Source organism: Vombatus ursinus, unplaced genomic scaffold (genome assembly GCF_900497805.2).
Source record: "Vombatus ursinus unplaced genomic scaffold, bare-nosed wombat genome assembly UNPS02014817.1, whole genome shotgun sequence".
NCBI classification, from domain to species: Eukaryota; Metazoa; Chordata; class Mammalia; order Diprotodontia; family Vombatidae; genus Vombatus; species Vombatus ursinus.
In genome coordinates, this window is record NW_020954595.1 from 1794842 (window position 1) to 1811494 (window position 16653).

The 16653-nt window shown below is 38.9% G+C and overlaps 1 protein-coding gene across 4 annotated transcripts in view; it reads left to right on the forward strand.

The window, feature by feature from the left end:
- Positions 1 to 277: 277 nt before the first annotated feature.
- The window catches only part of TASOR (transcription activation suppressor), a 71516-nt gene continuing 55140 nt past the window's right edge, over positions 278 to 16653 (forward strand). For 3 of the 4 annotated variants that reach the window (XM_027835834.1, XM_027835835.1, XM_027835837.1), the window contains exons 1-6: positions 278 to 419; positions 7714 to 7806; positions 9428 to 9500; positions 10020 to 10111; positions 10805 to 10966; positions 15881 to 16005. In XM_027835834.1, coding sequence (XP_027691635.1) covers positions 7789 to 7806; positions 9428 to 9500; positions 10020 to 10111; positions 10805 to 10966; positions 15881 to 16005 — 470 coding nt within the window. In that variant the 5' untranslated portion in view covers positions 278 to 419; positions 7714 to 7788. The remainder of the gene's footprint in view (positions 420 to 7713; positions 7807 to 9427; positions 9501 to 10019; positions 10112 to 10804; positions 10967 to 15880; positions 16006 to 16653) is intronic. The other variant, XM_027835833.1, reaches the window with a different exon arrangement.

Consider the following 16653-nt stretch of genomic DNA (forward strand, 5'->3'; position numbering starts at 1 on the left):
AATTGTTTATATTTAACCCCCCACTAATTTTTAAAAAAAGTATTAATAACAAATACTTTAAAAAGTTGCTTAGGGGACAGCTAGGTGGCACAGTGGATAGAGCACTGGCCCTGAAGTCAGGAGGACCTGAGTTCAAATCTGGGCTCAGACCAAACACTAGACACTTACTAGCTGTGTGACCCTGGGCAAGTCACTTAACCCCAATTGCCTAAAAGTTAAAAAAAAAAAAAGTTGCTAATCTGTTTGCCTTTGTTTTATTTTTAAAATTTTTAGCACTTTTCCAGCCAGTAACTTCAGGCACCCGAGAGTTTGAAGATATTCTAAAAGTTCTACATTCATCTTACCTTGAGCCAGGATCAGTGGCTAATTTTAACTACAGACGAGCTAGTTTGGTTCATAATGAACTTTTGGAAAAGGAGGTAAGTTCTTAATAAATATATTTATATTAGACATTTTTAACAGTTGCTAACTTTCTAAGTAAGTGAAATATATTTTGTATTTTCTCCTTTTAAACTATCATAAAATCTTTGAATAAATTTAAAAAAAGAAAATGAAGAATTTCTTATCTGGTAGTTCATTAATGGATGAATTCTCAAAATCTTCATGCTATTATTGTGGAAAAGATGGAGTTTTGTGGGCTGGACCACAGCATAGTTAGATGGATTTGGAACTGGTTGAATGACTGGACTCAGTGTTATTAACAGGATTTTATCCTCATAGATGTAGGTCTCCAGTGGCGTGCCCCAGGCATCTGAACATAGTCCCAAGGTATTCTGACATTTTACTAAGTGATTGGAATAAAGGGATGTAGATTACATGTTTATGAAATTTGCTGATGATGTTTTAATAATTGTCTCTCTGGAAAAGCTACATACTCAACCCCAGCCTTGATTTGGAGTGCTTGATGATATTTGGGTGTAATTGCTCAGACTGAAAATGTAACAGTTGACTCTTGGGAGGCTTGGAACTGGCTCCGGCATAGCCCTGGGATAGTTAACTCTAGATAGAGTCAGAATTCAGAAAGCTCTTGACAGGCTAGAGCGCTGGATCTCATCAAATGAGATGGAATTTATTAGGGATAAATGTAAAGTCTTGTACCGGTTCAGAAACAACTTCACAAATCTAACTTGGCCAGAGAGCAGTTTCTGAAAAGCTCTGGGCATAAAAGCCAACTTCAAGATAGGAGTGTAGGGGGCAGCTAGGTGGCGCAGCGGATAGAGCAATGGCTCTGGAGTCAGGAGGACCTGAGTTCAAATTCGGCATCAGACACATAACACTCCTTAGCTGTGTGACTCTGGGCAAGTCACTTAACCCCCAAATGCCTCACCAAAAAACCAAAACAAAACAAAAGATAGGAGCGTGATAATTCATGGCAGCCATGGAAGGGAAGCGAATCTGAGGCTGTAGAAGAGAGACATCCTTTCCAGGCACAAGAGGCCGATGGTCTCATTGCTCTTCGCTCTGGTCTGACTCTCATCTGGAGTTTTGTGTTATGGAAACCACACTGTTAAGCTGGAGGGTATCCAGAGGAAGGTGGCCAGGATGGCAGAGGGCCTCTAGATCATGTCCTAATGTGAGGCCTGGAACAGAGAAAATTCAGGGAGTATGTGATAAGTCAGGTGTTCGAAAGCTTGTTGTGCAGAAAGTTTTGTTACGTAGAAGTGTATCAGTGGGTAAAAAGTGCACGAAGTTACATTGAAGCTTCGTGTAAGAAAAAACTTGTGATGTGGATAAGATTCTTTTCTGATGTGGGTTGGATGAAGTCAGAGGTTCTTAGCCATCTTTGTATAATGGATCCCTTTGGCAGGCAGGTGATGCCTCTAGACCCCCTCCTCAGAAAAAGATAAATCTGGAATTTATTTTCACTCCAGGGTCACAGACCCCTCTGTGCATGGGCCCAAGAGACCCCTGTGGAGAACCCATCCACTCAGTGGTCACTCAGCTCCTTTCCAGCTTTAATCTGTGACTGTGTCTTAGATTTGCAGAAAGGGTCACTTGCAGGCAGGGGCCACCGTGAGCTGAGATGACCCCAAGAATGGCTCGAAAATGATGACACGTGGAAAGCACAAGTCTGTGCTTGTGCCAGATGTGAAGTGACTTCTGTTGCAAATTGATGGGCAAGTGAAGGGAGTGATTGAGTTCTGAATTAAAACATCTTCCTATTATATGAAAGGTAGGAAATGACAGAGTAACTGGAGAGTTGGCCTTGGAGCTCGGATGGCCTGGGTTTGAGTTCCGCCTCTGGCAGGTGTTGGCTTTGTGACAGAACCTCTCAGTGTTCTGGGCCAGAGGGGTCAGACAAGTGACCTGCAGGCTGCATGCAGCCCACAACACTGCCAAGGATGACTTGAACCAGATTAAAATATAATTGGGAAATAATGAGCATAATAAATAAAAATGTAATAAAATGTATATTATATTTTAAAACTAAGTCACTATGCAGCCCACCGGGATCCTTACTATAGGGACTAGTGGCCCCCGTTTCTATTTGCACTAGATACCACTGTGCTAATGAGAAGGTATCAATCCCAAATGGAGTTTGGCTGTTTGAAGCAGCCTCCAGCTTTTTGGAGGTTGGAACCTGACCTCTAGGTGACCTCTCCATTTTGTCATACAAACCTATTTTCTTGAGCTAACAGAATGTTTTTACTAATCTGTTATGGTACTGTACTTTAAAAAGAAAGAAAGAAAAAAGGCCCAAATAGCAGAGGATCAGCATATGGCTTAGAGATTAGTACCTGTAAAACCTTGGCACTCACTTGTTCTTTGTTTAAAAACTATATGAGCAAGGAGAATTTTAGGGGAATTTTAGCCTCCTGCAGACTACCTGTGTGTTCACGATCTGAGTAATTGCTCTTGTAGAAATCGTTAGTGAAACTTTCATCTTCTCAAACGTTTGTGGCATCAGATTTTTGACCCATCTTTAGGCAATTAAGAATGTAAGTTGCAGGGGCAGCTAGGTGGCACAGTGGATAGAACACTGGCCCTGAAGTCAGGAGGACCTGAGTTAAAATCTGGCCTCAGACCATACACTTGACATTTACTAGCTGTGTGACCCTGGGCAAGTCACTTAACCCCAATTGCCAAAAAAAGCAAAACTAAAACAAACAACCGAAAAGGAATGTAAGTTGCAGAGAGGGAGTTGCCTGCCTCTACCAGTGCAACCACAAGTCTGGGCCCTCTCCTGGATGTGAAATATTCTGAGATGATACCAAGGGATTCTCCAGAAGTGATTAGTTATACTTAGTGATCTATTCAATTGGAATGAGACAGTTGACATTAAGAAAGTAACACTCATAGGAGAGAGGGAGGGATTTAGTGGTTCCCCCAAGACAAGTTTCAGAAAGGGAAAAACGTGATCTCTTCTTCCCTTAAGGAGTTCATATTTTAATAGAGGAGACAACATGCAAGAAACCCTGTGTACAAGATAGACGTAATATAAATAGAAGGGAACCTCAGGGAGAAGGCACAAGTAGTAGGTAGGGCTGGGAAAGGCCACCTGAAGAAGTCAGAATTTGAAGTGAGTTTTGAAGGAAGCTGGGACAACCATGAAGCAGAGGTGAGGAGGTTCCAAGTCTGGGGAATGGCCACGGGAGATTGAGAAGCATTATGTTGAGAACAGCAAAGAGACCATTGCTCCTGGATTTTGGAGGGAAGTGTCATGTAAGAAAACTGCAAAGGTCGAAAGGGGCTAGGTGGTGACTGGCTTTAAATGCCAAATAGAGCATTCGATATTTGTCCTGGAGATAATAGGGAGTCCCAGGCATTTATAGAGTAGAGGGGTGAGATGGTCAGACCTGTGCTTTAGTAAAATCACTTTGATACCAGAGTGGGGGTTGTATTTACATTGGAGATGTCAGGTTGGAAAGGATAAGACCTGGCCGCTGGCTCTATGGAATGAATGTTGGGGAGAGGGAGTTGGAGATGACCCTGAGGCTGCAAGCCTCCTGCTGTCCTTAAAAGTATTAAGGAAGTTAGGAAGAGGGGAGAGTTTGGAAGGGAAGGAATTCTGTTTTTGACGTTGATTTGAGATGCTTCTAGGACGGCCAGTTTGAGATATCCAATAGACGAGTGGAAACAAGACTGGAGTTGGGAGAGAGGGCTCAAGATAGAGATGTGGGAATCATCAGAGCACTGGGCCTGGAGTCAGTAAGACTTGAATTCAAATCCAGCCGAGGACCCTGATTAGCTGTGTGACTCTGGGCAAGTCATTTAACTCCTGTTTGCCTCAGTTTTCTCAGCTGTAAAATAATAGCACCTGCCTTGCAGAGTTGTAAGTATCAAATGAGAGAATGTTTGTAAAAGGTCCTAATGCCTGGCACAGTGCTTAGCCTCCCCTTCTGTAGAATTGTTAAACTGCTACAAATGTGAGTTAGCCATTGTGCTAAGCTCTGAGGAAGCAGAGATAAGAATGAAACAATTTTATCCTTGAAGACCTTCTATTTTGTTGTGAATGCAACATATACGCAGATAAATATACAGAGTATGTACAGTGCAGTTTTGGGGAGGTTTCCAGCGGCTGGGAAGGACTCCTAGAAGAGGTAGTGCTTGACTGTCTTGAAGGCCACTAAGGAGTCTAAGAGGCCCAGGTAAGGAGAAAATGCATTTCAGGCCTGGCAGCCAGCCTGTGCAGAGGCTGCGAGGTCATGTATGAGGCACAGCAGGGAAGCTGTTTGGGCTGGATTGAAGCTTATGGGGTTCTAACCAGCCGGTGAAGGGGATTTAAAGGCCAGGCTCTGGAGTTTTATGTGATCCCAGAGATGATAGGGGCTGCTGGAGTTCATGGAGTAGGAGAGGAACATGGTCAGGCCTACATTATAGGAAATTAACTGGCAGTTTTGTGGAAGTTGGATTTGGAGATGTGAGAGAATGGAGGCAGGGCAGAAATGAGGAGACTGTCACAACCATCTAGGTAAGAGGTGCTAAGCAACTGTACTAGGCTGGTGGCTGGAGAGATGCAGGCTGTGTGCTGTGATAAAAGTGATTGATTGCATATATGATATGGAGAGGTTGTGAACTGCCATGACTAAAAGGGTAATGGTTCCCTCCACAGACAGAGAAGTTTGATAAGAGATGTCTGTTTGGTTGGGAAGTCAGTCAATCAGTAAGCATTTATTAAGCACCTAATTTGTTCCAGGTCCTCTGCTAAACTCTGGGGCTACGAATACAAAGAATGAAACAAATTCTTCTCACAAGGAGCTTACCAACTATTGGAGGAAACTAATACTTATATACATATATACAGGATAAATAGAATGTGAACAAATACAAATCCATAGGAAGTTAAGTAGATGGATGGGCTGGCAGCTGGGAGGATCAGAAAGGAAAGGCTTTATGCAGAAGATTGTGCTTGGGCTTCATCTTAAGGGGAGAGAAGTACTCTAGAGGAGGAGGTGAGGTGGGGAGTGTGGCCCGTGCAGAGGCGTGGAAACAGTCAGTATTTATGAAGCACCAATATGGGGTTGGTGGGCATGGTGCTGAGCCCTGAGGAATATCTAGGCTAAGCATGTTGAGCAGAGAGCAATTTGTTTGGATGGCAAAGGTCAGGAGGGGATACTTTCCAGTGAGTCTGGGATGACAGGTTGGAGCCGGCTTGCCAAAGTGCTTTAAAAGCTGTACAGCCGAGTTTATCCTCAAGGCGATAGGAAGCCCTTGACTTGGTTTAGTAGGAGAATTATGTGATCAGGTGTGTCTTTGAACCTCGAGTAATACAGAGCCACTAGAATTCATTGAGTAAGGGAGTGACATGGTCAACTCTGTACCAAGGAGAATTACTTTGACAGCAGTGTTTAAAGATGAACTAGCAGGGAGAGATCTGAGGCCAAAGACCAGTTAGGAAGCATTTGCCATAATCTAGCTGAGAGGTGAGGAGGGCCTGAGCCAAGGTGGTGGCTGTCTGAGTGGAAACTTAGACAGGTTGACTTCACAGTTTGCCAAATCTCTTTACCTCATTGTCCTTTCATCCTCTGTTCTATGGGGATGATAGTAATGCCTGCCTCACTAGGTTGTTGGAAAGGTGCTATATAAATCTTAGTTATCAATATCCCTGAGAAAGATCTTTTACTCTCTGTAACATGTCCACTTTGGAATTTCATAGTTGTATGGTAGGGTTCTTTAAGAGACTTGGCAATTGAACCCCAGTGTACTAGGCCCAGCATATAAAACTGTTACATATGGGCCCTGCTCTTATTGCCTTTATGTATGTCTGTGTAGGGATAAGGACTGAACTTGTAATTTTATTGGTGTAGGGAATTCCCAGGTGACCAGATTCTGTCTACCAAAGCAAGTCAGCCCCATCTCTGCACCTTAGAGACTTAGTTGTGCTGAGAGATTGTCAAATACACAGAATGAGTCAGAAGTGGTTTATAGATACAGAGGCAGATAGACTTAAGGTGAGAGTTGGAGACTGGTCTAAATTTTAATATTAAATCATTTGTTATGAAATTATTAAATATCAGTATAAGCAATTAGACTTGCTTTCCAGCTTATTTACTTGTAAATATATTTCAAAGCATAAATTATAACTTCTCAGTTGCTGTGTTTCTAGTAGAATTCACTTTTAATTTTTCATGGTTTCAGATTGTGCTGTTTTTTCTATTTTTGCTTTACATTATTTTATGAATACCTTTCCATTGCTCTTTATAGTACTCCATCTTGGTGACCTCCACTGCATTCTAGGATTCCATTATGTTAACATACCATACTTTATTGAATTGTTTACTTAGTGTTAGAGGAGTGGTGGTAGGAGGTAGTGGATAAGTTGTTAGAAGAACTAGATTCTAGTTTTGTCTTAGACACTTAGTAATTGTGACTCAGGGGAAATCTTTAACTTCTTTGAACATAGTTTCCTTTTTGTAAGATGCTGATAATAGTGATGGAGTTGTTGGGAAGCTCATATTAAAAAAAGCATGTAAAGGACAAAACCGCACTGTACTTTATATGAATTAGTACTTTTATTATTAAACATTTCGGTTCCATTTTTTACTATATTACTGCTTTCCATATCTTTTACATTTAGTTCTTTTTTAAAAAATAGCATTTGCAGATTATATTCTTGATAGTGGGAAAATACTTGTGTAGTGTTAATGGGAATGTGAGTATGGGTAAGGAAGGCTGGCTGTCTAGTGGCATAGCACTGGAATGGCAGCTGAGGCTGTCAACCCCAGGGTTTGGTCTAAGAAAGATAAACTGAATTTGGTTGTGTGAGTCTTTTATTTCGCTAGCTCACGAAGGGGTTAGGTGAAGGGGATTATAAAGCCATGAAGCAAGGAAGTGCCTCTGACTCAGGGCGTCTGTCCTTTTGTTAACCAAGATAACAGTTTCCATAAAGCAAGGGAGTACCCCTGAGTCAGGATGTCTGTGCAAGCTTAATCTGGTCTTGTGGTTGCTGACACACAGCGGGAGGATTTCTGGTTCACTCAGGGAGCTTCACAGAGAATTGTTGTTGCCTCAGTCCAGAAGGGCTCCAATTGTCCTCCTCGATTGGCCAGTGCAGGTTTTCAGCCTTCTTCAGGTAATGAGTGGCTCAAAGCCGGTCTCATAAGACACAGAGAGAAATTGTGACAGAAAATTGATTTCAGAAAATTAAAAATCATCTGATTAGATTTCTTTCTAATCTGGTAGCTTTTCAACGACATAGAAGATTTTTGGAAGTAGTATTTTTATTTCAAGTCATCATCTCTGAAGGGTTATATAGACTTCTGTTTTTAATAGTTCACAGAGAAACGGAGAGAACTGAGATTTGATGGTCGTTCAGATAAAGAACTTGCAGAATCCTATGCATTTCTGATGGTTGATCGACCTCAGGTGAGTATATCCATTTACTAAAAATTAAGTTTCAGGGCATTTTAATTACTGAAGAACAAATTTGAAATTTCTGGGGCTTTTTTTTTTTTTGGTACAATGACATTCTTCAGCTGAAGTGTGTAATAGAACTCGGTAAGTAACATATTATTTTATAGCTGGTACTTTTCCTGCTTGTAAAATCCAGAAGAAAATTTTTGTATTCCTTACATTTTAAATGTATCTATTCACTTTTTATCTTACATTTCTTTTTTTGTGTTTTTTTTTAAATTATTTTTTTATTATTTTTTAGGCAATTGTGGTTAAGTGACTTGCCCAGGGTCACACAGCTAGTAAGTGTCAAGTGTTTGGTCTGAGGTCAGATTTGAACTCAGGCCCTCCTGCTTCAGGGTCGGTGCTCTATCCACTGCGCCACCTAGCTGCCCCAAAGTTGTTTTTTTTTTTTTTTTTTTTTAGGTGAGGCAATTGGGGTTAAGTGACTTGCCCAGGGTCACACAGCTAATATGTGTTAAGTGTCTGAGGTTGAATTTGAACTTGGGTCCTCCTCCTCTAAAGCATAACCTGCATTGAGACCTCCCAAAGCGAATCTTTGGTTTACCACGTACATCCACCCTGAGTAGAGTTCTCCCCTTTCCTTTCTCATTTTTTTTTAGGCAATTGGCGGTTAAGTGACTGCCTGGGGTCACACAGCTAGTGTCAAGTATTTGGTCTGAGGCTGGATTTGAACTCAGGTCTCTTCTGATTTCAGGGCTGGTGCTCTATCCACTGCGCCACCTAGCTGCCCCAAGTTTAAACTAACTTTAAGGCCTCATAGCCTCTGCCTATCTGTTCTGACATGGGTTTTGTGTTAGGGCTTTATTTTTCAAGCTCAGAGGTCAAGTTTAGATGGTCGACTTTTGTGGCCTTTGGATTCCATTCTTGCTTCCTGCTTATTATGATGTATCCTGGGATAAAGGCTTCTCTACTGAACACATTTTACAAACATCACCACATTTTTTCATAGAAGTTTTTCAACGCAAGGACTTTATATCAGAATATACATGTAGCAGAACTACTAATCTTTGTGTTTCGAAACTCTTTAGGGGGATTTTCTTTTTCCCTAAGTGTTTTTTTTGGGGGGGGGAGGGGAGGGAAGACATTCCATTTCATTCCTAGGAATTATATGGATAAGTGGCAGGATTGCAAATTGAATACTTGGCATGGGCTAAGAAGAGAATGTCTGAGTTTGCTCATTTTTTTTCCTTATAAATATACAGGGTGTCTCAAATTTTAGTGCAGTTTTTAAGTGTTAATTGAGCTTAAAACTATACTGAGACTTTTGGGATAACCTGTATAGTTAATATTTTAGTTCATCAGCTCATTTCTTCCTGTCTTCTCCGACAGATTGCCCCTCTGTCATCCCTGTTTTTGCTAATTTTCAGTTTCCTTGTCTATGGAGTGCTTTCCTGCTGTCTACACACAGGCCTGTATCTTCCCTATCCTCAAAAAACCCTTATTCATTCCCTTCATCCTTGCTGCCTGTCATCTTTTTTAAGTTAACACTTTTATAAGTTAACACTTGATCTATTCTGTTAATATTGTTATCTTAATTATGAACATAAGATTGTGTTTTTGTTTACTTTAGGTACAAGGCATATGTGAAAAAGGCATACAGGTGGGCCAGTCCAAAATAACAATTCTTGGCAGCCCTTCCATGGGTAATTTTTTTTATTGTTTACTTTGTTGCCCCTTTTACAATGTAATCTTTAATGTTTTCTTAGTCTTTATGCCATCCCACACATTAACTATTTTTAAGAAGTTCAGAATGTTTTAATGTTAGCTTCTTTTTAAATACCTGTATTTGTATATTTTTAAAAAACAAAAAGTAATGTGGCTTACAGAATAACTGAAGGAGAAAATTAACATTGAGAAATCTCAACTTGCTTCTTAGTATTATCTTATTCTTTTCTTTATGTTTACTAAAATAAGATTTTATAGAACAGAGATAATTCTTTTGGGCATATTTTAGTCTGGGCCACTCTCCCCTTTGTAATCACAGTCAAGGGGTTAAAAAGGTTTCATTTGATTTTTTTTTTTAATCCTTCAAAATTTAAAGTTATTGGGATTTTTTTCTTTTGTTAGAAGGATTGTATTTTTTTCCCCTTTTCGTGGTTTATTATGTCTGAAGTTGAATGCAGATTTAAAATACTCATTCTATAAATTTGTATTCCTTTTAGGTATCTATCTTTCCAGGTATGCTGATTTATTACAAGCTAATCCTTTGGAAGCTGGGGCAACGGGTGATGTTATTATTTTTAAAATAATAAAGGTAACTTCAACTCTGCACCTCATTTAGTTGACTTAAGTTCTAGAAGTTTATTTAAAATCTTGATGGCTTTTCAGGTTCCAGATATCTGATATTGGTATTAAGATACTTGGAAGTCTCTTCGTTGTTAACTATAAGCCAAACATTTTATTTACTAAGCAGAGTTAATGAGCCTTCTGTAAACTACTTACTTTCCTCCTTTTCACTGCTTAAAAATGAAGGAGAAAGGACAGTATTTTGGTAATAGTTCACTGTCATGAAGGAAGCACTATAGATGAAGTTCATCTTCTTTGATGATTTATTATATGGGGTCAAGTAAATTGTTTTTTAAAATAAGTTTTTTCTTATGTTACTGATGTCCATAATCTTCCCCCTCCCAAAGAACCATCCCATATGACATAGTATTTTTTAAAGACAAAAACAAAGGAAAAAATCAGCATAACTGATTAAAAGTCTGACAACATGTGAGTTCATGCAATTTCTTAAGTTCCTCTGTTTCACATTTTCATTCTTTAGCTTCTGTATTGGCTAAAAGTTTTACTGTCACCAGTGCACTTTAAAAAAATGCCTAGGTATTTATTGCCTGGTGATCCTGTGTTCAGCAAGTACTTTGCACATGGTCCTTAACTAATGCGGTCTGTCTCTTTTGTCGTAAGAGTAAGCTGCACTTGTAAACTTTTTGTTTTTTTATTTAAGGGGAAAATAAAAAGCATATATGATCCCATGGGTGTAAAAAATACAGAATCTGCAGCAAATAAAAGTTCTTTGGATCCAACACCAAAGCATGAGTGTCATGTGTCAAAGAATGCAAATAGAATTACTTCACTGTTGGCTTACAGGGCCTTTGAGCTTACTCAGGTATGTGTATAGATTGTTTGCCTGATTGTCTACCCCAAGATGTTAACTGACTACAGATGGTCAAAGCTGGTTATGACATTAGAGGTCATTGATCATTTAGTTCTACCCTCTGATTTTTACAGATGAAGAAACTGAGGCCCAGAAAAGTGACTTCTCAGCGATCCCACCAGAAATGTTAGTGGCCGAGTTCAATCTTAGAGGTGTTCTGACCCCAAGTCTTAGGCTCTTTGTGTTGTATTATGATTCCTGCTTTATTTCATATTGAATCAGTTGTTTTTTGAATTGAATTCCTGTTTATTTGAAATTAGCCCATTAAACTTTCTGCTTCCCCTGTCACCACCTTGGTCCAGGCCAATACTATGTCATGTCTGGCCTATTGCTTCCCCACTTTCAATGTGTCTGCTGTTAGATTAGTTTTCCAACTTAGTGCATTTATCATGTCAGTTCTCTGCTTAAAAATCTTCAATGTCTTCCCATTACCTGTAGGATAAAATTCTAAACATTACGCATTTCATTCAAGGGCCTTCATAATCTGGTCTCTTTTCTCCAATTCAGTCAAGCTAGTGTAGTTTATGAGTAATACATTCTTCCTCTTCCTCCTGCCATTGGAACTTTTTTTTCCCTATTGCATTGTTGAAGGCCCAGTTCACTTGAACTCCATGAAACCTTTAACGGTTCATGAGATGGATTGACTTGCCTTCCTAACTAAATCATGAACTCCTTGAGGTAGACATCACTTGTCTGTTGTCTGTCTTCCAAAGAGTCCATGCTAGTGATTGAATTCATAGGAAAATTCAAAAACTTATGCTTAAATTGTGGCAATTTGAGAGTAATTCAGGTCCTTGACTGACATATGCATCCACAACTATACATGATCACTACAGACTGTTTAAAAAGGTTACATAAGCAAAATGTAAAAATTTACTTAGATTTGTTTTTGCTGTTATATGAAGTGTGGCCATAAAGTAAGGGCTTAAAAAAAAAATAAGAAACTATATATTTGAGAACTGAAATATTTAAGTGAGTGTTGTTCCATTCAAAGTAGTGACTTGGGAGATTGTTTATACAGGCATACCTTGAAGATGTTGTGGGTCGGTTCCAGACCACCGAATTAAAGTGAATATCACAGTAAAGCAAGTCACATGATTTATTTTGGTTTCCTGGTGCATATAAAAGTTATGTTTACATTATACTGTAGTCTTATTAAGTGTGCAATAGTATTATGTCTAAAAAAAACAGTGTGCACACCTTAATTAAGAAATACTTTATTGGTAAAAAATGCTGGCCCTCATTTGAGCCTTCAGTGAGTCAGAATCTTTTTGCTGGTGGAGGGTTTTGCCTCGATGTTGATGGCTGCTTCAGGGTGGTGGTTGTTGAAGGTTGGGGTGGCTGTGGCAATTTCTTAAAATAAGATAACAATGAAGTTTCCTACGTGGATTGACTCTTCCTTTCACTTGAACACTTGGAGGCCATTGTAGGGTTATTAATTGGTCTATTTTCAATATTGTTGTCTCAGGGAGTGGGTGGCCCAAAGAGAAGGAGAGAGATGGGGGAATTGTCCAGTCACTGGAGCAATCAGAATACGCACAACATTTATCAGTTAAGTTCACTGTCTTATGTGGGCCTGGTTTGTGACACCTCAAAACAATCACAATAGTAACATCAAAGATCACTGATCACAGATCACCATAACAGATATAATAATAATGAAAAAGTTTGAAATAGTGCAGAATTACCCAAATATGATACAGGCATGATGTGAACACAGGCTGTTGAAAAAATGGCACAGATAGGCTTGCTCAACGCAGGGTTGCCACAAACATTTGTAAAAAACACAATATCTTCGAAGTGCAATGAAATGAGGTATACCTGTATGTACTTGTTCTTCTTGCAAACATTCTTGGGACTCTTTGGTTAGAGTTGCCTTGATATTCTTTGATTAGCCTTAGTGGTGCAAAACCCTTATCTTTTGGACTTGACTTGAAAAAAGTTGAGTCTTTTTGTAGCCAAATGTGATGAATAAGGTGGGTCATCACAAGATGTGACTACACCTTGCTGAGTTTCTTATGTGGCTCATAAACTGGTTTTGAAGGCAGTTTTAGAAGAGCAGTTCCAAGAATGTTTGAATAATGGCAGCATCATTTTATATGTACAGTATTCCAAGGTTGTCCCTGGTACTTTAAAGCGGACAACAATCATTTTTTAGGTTTTAAGTGCTGGTGTTTGTACTCTTGTCCCTCCTGCCATTTCCCCACTCCCCTGCCTTGGTGTTTAGGGAATCCGTGGCTTATGAATAACCAAATGGAGATAGTAGAAACAGACTATGGCCTTATATCTCACACTAACCCTAATTTGGACTGAACTGTTCTTTTTTCCTTACCTCACGAGATTTCAGGAATACCTTGACAAGTTGCCTTTTCTCAAGCAAAATTAGAAATCCACCTACAAAAATATAGAGAATCTATTAATTATACAGCTGTATATAGCAAGGCCTGAATAGTCAACCGTCTTGTTGTACTCCATTTCAGAAATGTAGAGTGCCCCTGATGGGGTGATGGGACCTGGACCCCAAGAGGAAAAGACTATGTCTCCGGAAGCAACCTAGTGTCTCAGTGGGCCCCTCTGAGAAATTTTGTCCTTGTTGTAGGCACATACAGACCTGGCCCTGTAAATCCTCAGATGAAGCTGTGAAGCTGTGAGTGCAGGCACAGGAGTGCTTGCTGTCTTTAGCGCCTGGTGTCTAAGGAACATACCTCTGACAGTCCTTTGTGTGGACAGAACTCTCTTGTCCCTTTTCTCCCAATATCTGGTATCAGCAGGGATAGCTCTGTTGACTTTCTGAATTTCCCCATACATTCCAGAAGTCCAGACCACTGTCACTTGTGCCAAGGCACCTGGATTTCCTGCATATTCCTTTGAAGACTGACCACTCGTTTATCCTATGCCAGACCACCTAATTAGCATATTTGGCATTCTTTCCACTGTCCCTTTTTCCATATAAGCTTTTGTGTTACCCCTGTTAATTTTCAAGTTCCCTAAAGAACTTAACCTGCTTTAGAGCATCTCAGTAAAACTTTACCACTTGACTGGAAGACTGTTTGAAGTACATGAATTCATTCCAGGTGGTAGTGCCCTGTACAGTGATATTTTGGGGGTCCTAGCACCCCTAAACCACATCACCACCAATACCAAGGGAGAAGGTGCTTCTGGTGTACTTTCTCTCATGAATATAAATAAATAATGGTTTGTAAATTTATAAATTATTTTTACATAAATAATCGTTAGTTATGTTACTATTTGGAGCCGGAAGACTGGGGTTTGAATCTTGCCTGAGAAACTTGTTTTTTGTTGGACCATGGGAAAGTCACTTAATCTCTCAAGTCTGTTTTCTCATCCATAAGGTGGAGATGTAATATTTCCCCTCCCTATCTCACCTATTCCTTTTGTGGGGAAAGTACTTCAAAAATCTTAAAATGCTTCTAAATTTAAAATTAGTAGTAGTAGTAGTAGTAGTAGTAGTAGTATCATCATCATTCTTGGGGTATGTTATAGGTCGAGCAGACTTTTGTAAAATTATCTGTAGACCCTTTTATGAAATTCAAATTTAAGCCACTGACATTTAAAAATAACTGCCCCCTAATTACTAGGGACTCCAGAGCAAATCACAGAAAAAATTATCAGGCATTTATTTTTCTCCCTTCCATGCATCCTTACCCATCATTAAAAAAAGAATTCTTATATTGGTCATGTCCAAAAAATATGTCTCATTCTATTTAGTCTGTCAACTTTTTTAAGGAGGTCGATAACGTTCTTTATCATGGGTCCTCTGGAATCATTGTTGGTCATTGTGTTGACAGAGTTGTTAAATATTACCAAATTATTGATTGTTAACAGTGTTGTTGCTATATATATGTATTGTTCTTCTGGTTCTGCTCACTTCACTCTGCATAAGTTCATACAAATCTTCCAGGTTTCTCTGAAATCATGTCTTCATTTCTTACATTCATATACCACAGTTTGTTCAGATCTTCCCCAATTGATGAGCACCTCCTTAGTTTCTACTTCTTCGCCACCAAAAAAAAAAGATGTGCTATAAGGATTTTTGTGGATAATAGGACCCTTTTTTGTTGTTTGATTTCTTTGTGGTTTAGGCTTATAGGAAAGCTAGCTTACAGATGGTATGCACAGTTGACTAATTTTGAGGGCATGGTTTCAGATTGCTTTCCAGAACGGCTTTACCAATTCACATTTTCCCTAGCAATCCATAAATATACCTGTTTTTCCACGGCCTCTCCAGTATTTGCTGGTTTTTTTTTTGTAATCTTCGCCAGTCTATTGGGTAGGAGATAAGGTTTCAGAGTTGCTTTAATTTGTATTTCTTAAATTATTAGTAATTTGGAGCATCTTTTCATATAGCTATAGATTGTTTTGGTTTCTTTACCTGAGGACTGCCTATTAATATCTTCTGACAATTTGTCAATTGGGGAATTGCTTTTATTATATGTTTTAGTCACTTCCTTATCTTAGCAATGAGACCTTTAACAGAGAAACTTGGCTGCAAAGATTTTTTTCTCCGTTGAATTAGCTAATATTAGCTGCATTGGCTTTGCTGTATATAAAGTGTTTGTGTACAAACACTTTGATTTTATGTAATCAGATTTGTCCATTTCATCTTCTGTGATCTTGTCCCAAGTTTGCTTTTGACCTCTTCTCCATTCATAGACATGAGAGGTAATTTCTTCCATCTTCCTCTAATTGGCTTATGATGTGACTCTTTATATCCAGGCAGCACAAGCACCCTCTCAGTGTATCTGTTTGTTTAGAAGTGGGCTTGATAGTGAATTTAATGTAGAAGTTTATTCTACTAATGAATTATTTTTAAATCAAGCTAATGTTACATTTTTTCATTTTTAGTATTACTTTTATGAATATGGCTTTGATGAGCTAAGGCGAAGACCAAGACATGTGTGTCCGTATGCTGTTGTATCTTTTGCTTATAAAGATGATGTACCAGCTCCAAAGTTTTTAACTACATTGAGGTAAGAGAAGATTTGTGCATGGTAGCTGTGAACTTTTTAAGTATAGCACTCAGCATGCTGTTTTACGCACCCGCTAGATACTCAGTAAATATTTGTTATGTTAAAGAAATGAGTACTTACTTTATTGAGCCATTTCTAGTTTTTCTTTTTTTCTTGGTTGTCCCTTGAATTTATCTAGATGATTTGAGCACCCATGCTATTTGAGTGCTATGCTACATTTCCTGTCTTTATTATATATATGTCTCTATTCATTTATAAAATAAATTTTATATATGGTTTTATGTCACCAAAATTTCTACAATATACCTCCTGTTCCCTCCTTCTGGAGATAAACTGGAAATTAAAGGGACTATAGAAATAACAAAAGTATGAGCCAGTCCTTTGAAAAGATTAACAAAATTGATTAACCTTTAGTCAACTTATTTAAAAAGAAGAGGGCACAAAAAAATCAAATCAGTAGAATGGCTTGGGAACAATAAGAACTCAACCAAATCAGAAGAAATTTTAAAAGCTATCAGAAACAACCACGCTCAGTTACATACTAACAATTGAGAATGCAGCAGACATGGAGGAATATGGATAGAGTATGTAACGTTCAAGACAATAGCACATTGTGAATTGATCAAGAAAGATGTTGAATAATCTATT